The 10,281-nt window shown below is 37.1% G+C and overlaps 1 protein-coding gene across 1 annotated transcript; it reads right to left on the bottom strand.

Moving 5' to 3' along the window:
- Positions 1–2,180: 2,180 nt before the first annotated feature.
- Positions 2,181–6,696, bottom strand: fzd5 (frizzled class receptor 5). Its single transcript, XM_056465388.1, has 2 exons — positions 6,210–6,696; positions 2,181–6,116 (listed from the first exon to the last, which is right to left on the bottom strand). Exon 2 carries the CDS (start codon positions 5,854–5,856, stop codon positions 4,078–4,080), a length of 1,779 nt encoding a protein of 592 aa, XP_056321363.1. The 5' UTR covers positions 5,857–6,116; positions 6,210–6,696; the 3' UTR covers positions 2,181–4,077.
- Positions 6,697–10,281: the final 3,585 nt, after the last annotated feature.

Here is a 10,281-nt window from a genome sequence, read left to right as displayed (position 1 = left end):
CTTTTAATTATTATCATTTAATTATATATATATAAACTAAGTTTACATATTCTATCGTTTGATCAGTTAAGTTGCATTAATTTAATAAAAACATAAATTAGCAGTGTTACAGTTTGTCTCAGTGGCTTTGGTGCATTTCTCACAACACTATCTACATTTGCACAACAGTTAATGTATTTCTCAAAACAATTAGTACAAACTGCAAAACCAAGTTGATAACCTGCAAAAGCGTGTCAGTTTCTCAAAATGGATAGATCATTCCTCAAAAGCAAGTATTCATGTCAATGAAAGTGTAAGTGTCATCAAGATGAAGAGTCCTGCCACCATTGTTTATGAACAGGATAGGTTTTCATTATGACAGTTTACTCTGTACATTTTATCCAATGAAAAAAAAAAGGCAGATTTTAGTGACACTTCCTGAAAATGCTCTAGACAACACTACATACTATTTGCACAGCCATTTGAAAACTACAGTAAAGTTATACATCACTGCTTTTAGTGAGGTATCGGAGTACAAGACACTGAAGATGTGTGTTTCACATTTTTACTGCATTTGCTCTGTGCAAAAGAATAAATACACCCTTATTTACAACAAACATAAACTTCCTTTGGGTAGAGCTGTGCACAACTGTAAATATTGCAGTACATATTGGAACTGAACCTACCTCTTGCATAGGTCTGTAACTCATTCATGAAATTGTTCTATTCAGAAGACATTTTCAGGAAAAGATTTAAAGATGTATATAAAATTTGCTTGACAGATTTTGACAACTAGTTCAATATTTTTGTATGTAATGACTCAAGTAATGAAATGAGGATGATTAGTTTTATATGGAATGACTGTTCTATTCAGCATTCACAAGTTTAGTTCATTTTGACTGACATGACATAAGCAAATGATAATGTTATAAAAAACAGAGAGTTGTGTGAAAGCAATAGATGCTTGTCCAAAAGCATTCGCAATTTGTTAAAAGTAATGAGAAACTGCTACTATGATGTGCACAAATGACCAATTGTTTTGAGAAATGCATTAACTGTTTCGCAAATGTAAATAGTGTTGTGAGAAATGAACCAAAGCCAGAGAAAAACTGTAATATATATATTTGTCATTAAAATAAGGTCATAGTTTGCTGCCAAATGTGTTGCTGCTGTGCACCTGATGCTGAGCAAAGATTCCATTCCTCCGAGCAGAACCAGGTTTGCATGAATGCTTCCAAGCAAGGCCCGTATAATAAAAATAATAATAATAATATAAAGGGACTAAGCCGAAAAGAAAATTAATAATAATAATAATAATAATATATGCCTATAGTTTGCCACCAAACTTCTTGCTGCTGTGCACATGATGCTAAGCAAAGATAGCCATTTCCGAGCAGCACCTGGTTTGCATGATTGTTTCAGCGCTACTGTAGACCTGAATTATAATAACAACAATAATAATAATTAATGTTGTTTACTTAGGGCAGTGTTTTCCAACCCTGTTCCTGAAAGCACACCAACAGTCCACATTTTCAACCTCTCCCTAATCAAACACACCTGAATCATCTTATCATAACATCAGAAGAGACTCCAAAACCTGAAGTTAATGGGTCAGATAACGGAGACATCCAAAATATGTACTGTTGGTGTGCCTCCAGGAACAGGGTTGGGAAACACTGATTAAGGGTACCATTTGTTTTTATTTTATTTCCTCCTATTGTAATTTTGAGGGTGACGTCACGAGCTCAGATTTGGTTGACCAATCAGAGTAAAAAGGGCGTTTCAGCACCGCCTACATGTATATAATGAATTTTGAAGTCATTTATCTGTTTTCCTACCCTAAACCAAACAACGAAAATTGAGCCAAAATCTCGTTTTTTTTTTGTGAGCAAAAGAAAACCAAAAAAAGGCTGTTTTCTTAGCTTTACTTTTTTTTTTAACGGATATGGAATGGACATAAGATTCCCTGATTTTTAACACAGAGCTCTTTCCTTTGCAATAAGGGCTAATATACTTCATGTTGGAACTGTATTTGTTTTTAACTGTTACAAACATGAATAAAGTGCAGGTTTTAGTGCCTGTAATGAAAAAGGTTGAATTGATAAAACTCTACTAACTGCAAAAATGCTTAAACACAGTAGGATTAGTCAAAGATAAACTGTTTTTACAATGGCAGTAAAAATAAATGAATGACCAGAGCGTTTGACTTGAAGGTTGACAAATTTGCTCCTCACTTTTATTCTCTACCAGTAAGAGAAACAAAAGAAACATGTAAAAGACACTTTTCATAAATATCTAAGAATCTCTTTAAAATTGTAGCACTGGATTTCATCTCTTTTACAAAACATATGTACAAAGTTGCAGTCTGGACTCTTTAAAGTACATGTCTTCTACAAGATTTACAAATGAGTAGAACCAAACAAGTATGTACACACAACCAGACGTGCCGCAACATTGTGAGGCGTTTTGAAGACTACACATTCAGATTATTTCTACAACAGCGTGGACGGTATAAAAAAAGAAGCCAAACAATGCTTACATTTACACCTTAACTGAAAGATTTCACACAGATCTACAAAACCAACACGGGTTTACAGATTCTGTCTGTTCAAAGTGCATACCCTACACTGGTTTTCTGACTGAAAACACAAATATGGTGAAAGGACGTACGTTATAACCAAAGACTGACACAGAGATGAAAGTCTTTCAAAACTGACCTGACATAGTTCCATGTTGTTTTGAAACCCTAGACAGCAATGACTATTCAGTGCCGGTTAATGCTTGAACTCTTGAAAAAGTTAAGCCATTGACCACAAGAGGGAAGTCAAGCTCACTTCATAGACCTACACACTCTCCACTCAACTCTATAGATCAGGGATCACCAAGCTTGTTCCTGGAGGTCCGGTGTGCAGCAGATTTTAGCTCCAACCCTAATCAAACACACCTGAACAAGCTAATCAAGGATCTACTAGGTATACTTGAAACACCCAGGCAGGTGTGTTGAGGCAAGTTGGAGCTAAACCCTGCAGGGCACCGGACCTCCAGGAACGAGATTGGTGACCCCTGCTATAGATGATACATGAACACGCTTTCATTCAACACTGCCCAGTAGATAATAACCAACAATCCATTATCAGATGAGAAAGAACTTTGATAAACATAAACAGACAACCTACTAAAAAGCTGTTGAAGGATCCCAAAAAAACTTGAAGTTGTCTAGAACTGCCTGTAGTGACCCAAAAAGTGGAAACTACTCTTGCATTATTACACCATTTGCACAGTAAGTAGGTCACACTTTATTTTGATGGTCCCATTTCAAATCGCATTGCATCTACATGCCAACTAATTCTCAATAGATTATAAATTGACTGTTAGGGTTAGTGTAAATTGACATGTACTTGCAAAGTTTCTTATAGTCAGTTAAATGTCTGTTGAAGGAGCAGTATCAACAGATATTAAGCAGACAGTCTACTAATACTCAAATTAAAAGTAATTGGTCAACAAAATGTGCAAAATGGACCATCAAAATAAAGTGTTACCCTTAAGTGTTGTCCTTGTTTACAAGGAATACATGAAATCATCTGTTTACCTCTCCTAAATCACATTTGTATATTAGATAACTGAAAATGGTATTTTTCAAAAAATTATGGATCAAAACATCCTACGGACATCTTGGAAAAATTCTGACCAACAACACAACAGAGCAACTTTTCTTGGATATCACAACGTTCCTTAATAACGTATTTACAAGAATATACAAATAAATAAAACATCTCAAATTGTCTCGGCTCATATTAAGTATTGATCTTCTCAGATTGTTTTTTTTTCTCCATCATTCATAATCTTAAAGCCACAGGCTCTGGCTGAGATTCTTGCGACAATTGCAAAGAAGACAAATGATCCTCACAATGTATAAACTTGTTAATTCAGTTTAGACTAGTGGTGAATGAAAAGAGCTTGACTAAAACCAAACAATGAATAGTCTGTTAAAATCCTTCATAATATATCCATGCCATCCATCAAATCCGGTGTGAATAGACACCTGCTCATTCAGAGTCATGACCTGCACACCTGTGGTGTTTTTAATGTGTATTATGTTCAGACGTGTGATGAGGGTGCTGATTTGTGATAGGTCCCAGTGGGTGCTGTCCCAGCTCGGGCTGTGAGAGCTGTGCTTGCCTCACTGTACATGGATGAGGCTGAAACAGGTGGCTTCCGGGTCCTACATGGGACGTACCGTGCAATAAAGCGCCTCCAGGACTCAAGAGTCTTCCCTGACCAGATCCAAACACCTGAGGTAATGCCTACAACAAGACACATGAAGTACTTGAGCATGAAGACGGCATAGTCTGGGCCCATGCCTAGTCTTTGGCGCTCAGATAGGCAAGAACAGGCCAGCGCACGCTCCCAACTTGGCCTGTAATGTTGCTCATACACCAGGCACGCCACTACAATAGTGGCAGGTACAGTGTACAGAACAGTGAAAAGTCCAATCCGGATCATTAACTTCTCTAGCTTGTCCGTCTTAGTGCCACCTTGTTTAATGACACTACGAATGCGGAAGAGTGAAACGAAGCCAGCCAGGAGGAAGAGTGAGCCAGTGAAGAGGTAGACGACCAGTGGTGCCAACACAAAGCCTCGTAGGCCCTCCAAGTTCTGGTTGCCCACATAACAGATCCCAGCCACAGGGTCTCCATCAACTGAGCTCAAAGCCAGGACTGCGATAGACTTCACGCTAGGGACGAGCCAAGCCGCAAGATGGAAGTATTGAGAGTAGCCTGCTATGGCCTCATTCCCCCATTTCATCCCCGCCGCAAGAAACCAGGTGAAGGAGAGCACCACCCACCAGATGGAGCTGGCCATTCCGAAGAAGTATATGAGCAGAAAAACTAGCGTGCACAGGGCAGGACCTGTGGTGTCGTAGAGAATGTGCTGCTGGTCACCAGCACCCTCGCAAGCCACCCGCTCATGACCTGCAAGCAGTCGCACAATGTACCCCAGTGACACAAACAGATAACAAGCAGCCAGGAAGATAATCGGCCGCTCTGGATATTTGAAGCGCTCCATGTCGATGAGGAAAGTGGCCACTGTAGTGAACGTCGACACAAAGCAAAGCACTGACCACAGGCCTATCCAGAAGGTGGTGAAGGTGCGCTCATCCTGAGAAAAGTAGGGTTGGTGGCATGGCAGTGCACAGTTAGGTAGAGAGCCAGTATTCACACGGTTATGAAGAGGATGTGCTTCCTTTTTGATAGGCACCAGAGGGCCCCGGCAATGACATTCCCGATCACATTTTTGTGGGGGAGCAGATTTTGCAGTGGCTCTGTGACGTGGCGTTCCCTTGGGAGTGGGTTTGGGGAATGGAGGTGATAGAGTTGTGGTTTCACTGCTGTTTCTGTCCATGCATAGCCGATCGGTGTCACCCAGCATAGGCAGCTGCTCACAACTCATCCGCTCTGGCCACTCAAACCCATACTGGATCATGAGGGGGGAGCAACCCCTCTTCGCTCTCTCACACACAGACCTGCACGGTGGCAGGGGCTTTTTGTAGTCCTGAAGGCAGATGGGGGTGTACATACTGCACAGGAAGAAAAGCAAGTCTGGGGAGCAACGGATTCGAACAAGTGGCCAAAACTGGTGCACTTCTAAGCCAACTTCATCCTGGTTGTCGTGATTGAACTGGTTAGGCATGTAAGTGTGGTTGTATCCGATCCCTTTGCACATGGGTACAGTGATGGGCTCGCACACTATATCCTTAGAGGCTGAATCTCCGAGCCCAGACAGTTGAAACAGCAGTAAGACATGCAGCCAAAATCCAACCAGGTGTATCCCTGAGGTCTCCATGGTGAAATGATGCTGGTCTGCAGGTTTCCTCATACTGGAAAGCTATGAATTTCAATTCTTGAGTATTTTCTCAGCTCAAGTTTTTTTCCACTTCCTTCCTTTCTTTCTTTTTTTTTTAATTTATCGCTGCGTTTCGGAAAGAAGAAATCCCAAAAGGAAACCTTAATTGCTCCAGCAGCATGTCCACAGTCCACAAGGCTGTAAATCACAGTGAAGTTTCATTCCAGATCCCGAGCACACTTTCTTCCAAGTGCGCGAGTGCAATTCATACAGTCCATGATTCTAAACACGGGCTGAAAAGTAAGAGAACAACTAGAGTTAAATCAAACAACGGCTTAATAATTTCACAGAAAATCATAAACAGAGAATTAAGCGGCTGAACGTACCGTGGAAAAGCACGCGCATCCGTGGACTGAGTGGTCAATCATTCACCGAGCAAACCGTGTTAAGGTCGAAAGTTCATTTCCCGCAGATACTTTGTAACAAAGTAACATTTTAAGGGTCGGTTTCCGTTCTTAACTGCTTTAAATTCCACATGGCAGGTGGATGCATCCGATGAACGCAATCCGGCGGATTCCCACAAAAAAACGCCAACAAAGCGAGGAGGAAATAGAGCAAAGAAATCTGACGTCCAAAATTAAAATCCTTTTTTAAGAGTACAATAAGGGTGTATAACAAAATAGTAATATCACCTTTCGCATTAGTGCAACAGGTTTCAGGTGCTTCCAGCCATTTCCTTCAGTGTGTTTCTCAGCAGTCCACTGTTGTCCCTTCACGCATTTAACATGTATAAAACTCCACAGCTCCACACTAAAGTCTTTTCCTGATTTGTGAGCATGTATATTTGAGTGTGGCAGAGCGTGTGTTCCCTCTGCGGCCGCGGAGCCAATAATTACTCACTCCGTAGAGCTTCAGTGAAGTGAAAATACTCCACCCGCGAGAACACGCCCACAACCCCAGGCCCCAACCCCTTTACCAGGGGCCACTGTGTGGAAAACACTGCTCTATCCACTGCTCTATCTATCTATCTATCTATCTATCTATCTATCTATCTATCTATCTATCTATCTATCTATCTATCTATCTATCTATCTATCTATCTATCTATCTATCTATCTATCTATCTATCTATCTATCTATCTATCTATCTATCTGTCTGTCTGTCTGTCTGTCTGTCTGTCTGTCTGTCTGTCTGTCTCTCTGTCTATCAATATACAGTGCTCAGCATATATAAGTACACCCCTCAAAAATCTTTTAAATTCATATTTTTAATAGAAAGCTATGCAGTATTATATTTGTGCATATACATTAGATTAATCAGTACTGAAGCCAAATCTGGAGCTTTTCTAACAAAATAACTTATGATAACGGTGCAAAAACTAGTACACCCAAATGTATATGTTAAAGAAAAATTCATTCATTCATTTTCTTTTCGGCTTAGTCCCTTTATTAATCCACGATCGCCATAGCGGAATGAACGCCAATTTATCCAGCATATGTTTTACACAGCAGATGCCTATCTAGCTGCAACCAATCACTGGGAAAGTTATAGAAAAATATTAAATACAAATTTGAAAAAGAGAAAAAATCTGAGAAAAAAATAGTTGAAATTTTGTAGGATGTAACTTCTTTTGCAATATTTTGCTTGAATTTAATTGTATTATCTTTCAATTTCTAAATACAATTGGTGGCTAAAATATTATAGTAATAAGTATATCTTTTTAATAAATCTGTTTTGTTTAAATGCACCAAAATACATTGCCTATATTCTCTGAGAAATGGATAAAATGATTAATTTTCAAATATATATATATATATATATATATATATATATATTTATTATTATTTTTTTATTTTTATTAATCATTTTATCCATTTCTCTGTGAATATAGGCAATGTATTTTGGTGCATTTAAACAAAACAGATTTATTAAACAGATATATTTTATTTATATTTATTATATTTATTTATATTTTAGTTCTAAAAAGATGATGTACTTAAAATATTTTTTCTTTTTAATTATAAAATTTTGAGGGGTAAATAAGCTAACAAACAAACAAAAACATGAATATTGCAAGATGACCACAAGGACTATTTATTTTTCCAAGATTCTTTAATACACACAAAGTAACAATAACACACAAATTATAAATTATACATTTGAAATATTTTGTAAAAATGTAGTGTATTGACTCCTGAACACTTAAAATTAATTTAAAATGTATGTTGTATTTACTGACCTCATTTCCCCCACACATTGAGTAACACTGAGTAACAAAATAAACCTCATATTGTAAAGTTCAATATTATTAATAATAATAGCAAATGTTTCTTGATCAACAGATCAGCATCTTTTAATAAATTTCAAAGGGTCATGTGACACTCAAGACTCTCTACTAAACATTCTACTTTAGTCACATTAATAAATTACACCTTAAAATACATTTAATTCATTTTTCAGTGCAAATAATGTTTAAAAAAAGGTATTGTATGTTTGATCATGTAGGTGCAGTATTGGTGAGCAGAATAGAAAAATGCATTAAAACATATCCACAATGTATAAATGTATTAAGCACATACTGTATTTACATTTTAACTCCAATCTATCTATCTATCTATCTATCTATCTATCTATCTATCTATCTATCTATCTATTTATCTATCTATCTATCTATCTATCTATCTATCTATCTATCTATCTATCTATCTATCTATCTATCTATCTATCTATCTATCTATCTATCTATCTATCTATCTATCTATCTATCTATCTATCTACTGTCTATCTATCTGTCTGTCTGTCTGTCTGTCTGTCTGTCTGTCTGTCTCTCTGTCTGTCTGTCTGTCTGTCTGTCTGTCTGTCTGTCTGTCTGTCTGTCAGTCAGTCTGTCTGTCTACACACCTTATCCGTAAATAAACAAGTTCTGTATGTTGGGCTTCAAAGGTGTTTTCCATCTGTTTACGGTTATGAATTGCATTATGGGACGCTAATTTCTGCTCCCATGACTTTTGATGTTGAAAATTCAACACTGCCATTTAACAAAGTGATTTTTATTGACATGTTAGTATTTTAAAACAACATATTGTATAGGAAATAATATATAGAGGATTACAGAAAATACTTGCAGTTTATAACCAGGTTTTTGTCTATTCATTTACAATACCAACAGACAATATATCACTTCAAACTATTAAAAATGTCAATAAAAGCCACTTTTTCAAACATTTCAGCAACAAAGTTGTTGGAGGAAAGCTCAAGATCCCATAATGTAATTTAAATACATTTAAAAAACACCTCAAAGCACAAAGAAAATGTTAATTTATGTTAAGTTTTTTTTTTATAGTGGCTCTAACTACTGTCTTTCATATCATTGTGTGAAACTGAGCTTTTAATCACTTAACGAGTTTGGAACAATGCAATGGTTTCCACCCTAAATTGAACAGAAAATGTGATAGTTAAACAGGTTAGACATGCTAGAACAATGGCTTAAAGAATCAACACAATGATAATTTATGTTAGTCAAAAAACTGTGGGGAGGCGACGCACATTACTCCTTAAAGCGAAATTAGGATGTTTAAATTAGTCTTTGGAGGTTTGGAGGGAAGTGAATGGCAGTGAAGACTCTCTCTCTCTCTCTGTGTATGTGTATGTGTGTGTGTTTGACTGTGAAAAGGCCTTGAGTCTCTTGTGCAAGTGTATCCTGTATTACGTTTGTGTTTACCCACTGGGCCCATTCAGGACAGACGGAGCTGTGCAAACACTCAGATAATGACTCCTAACGCAAGCTTAATCACTCACGCCTCCACCAGACAAAGAGACGAGCATCTTACCACACTCTTACTCTGTTTGTCAACTGCTAGTGTGGACTATGAAGCTTCTTGAGGTCAGAGTTCAGAGGTTGTGAACGCATTTGAGCTGTTTTGAATCGTCAACTAAACGAAATGAGTCTAAATGAGTCTGTTTTGAGGTGAAGTACTGCTGTAAATCCTGATTTTTTTTGCTTCCATGATTCTGTTAGGTAATTTTATTCACTCAGCGTTGTTATACTAAATCTTAGATGAAGATAGGGGTAATTTTGGGAGCAATTTCAATAATAAAATGTATACTAATTTTGCGGAAATTCAAGCTGAAATAAAATGTAAACTTTAAATAAAAAATAAATACATTAATACATATTTAAAGACATAAAAATCATATAAGAATTAAAAAAATATATTTATGATAAGGATAAATAGACACTGGAATTACCAAAGTATCAGTAACTAGTGAAATTGAAATATAAAAAGTAATACTGAAAACAACAAAATAAAAGCTAAATCAAACCAGCCTTAATCATTATATTAAGTAAATAATGTTGTTTTTATCAAAAGTTTGAACTCATTTCATAATACTTCAGTGGCTAGCTGAAAAAAAATTATTGTAAATTATTGTGTGTGTGTGTGTGTGTGCACTCTCAG

Source organism: Danio aesculapii, chromosome 9, assembly GCF_903798145.1.
Source record: "Danio aesculapii chromosome 9, fDanAes4.1, whole genome shotgun sequence".
NCBI lineage: Eukaryota > Metazoa > Chordata > Actinopteri > Cypriniformes > Danionidae > Danio > Danio aesculapii.
Note: the sequence above shows the minus strand (reverse complement) of the source record. Positions and strands in the feature narration are given on the sequence as shown.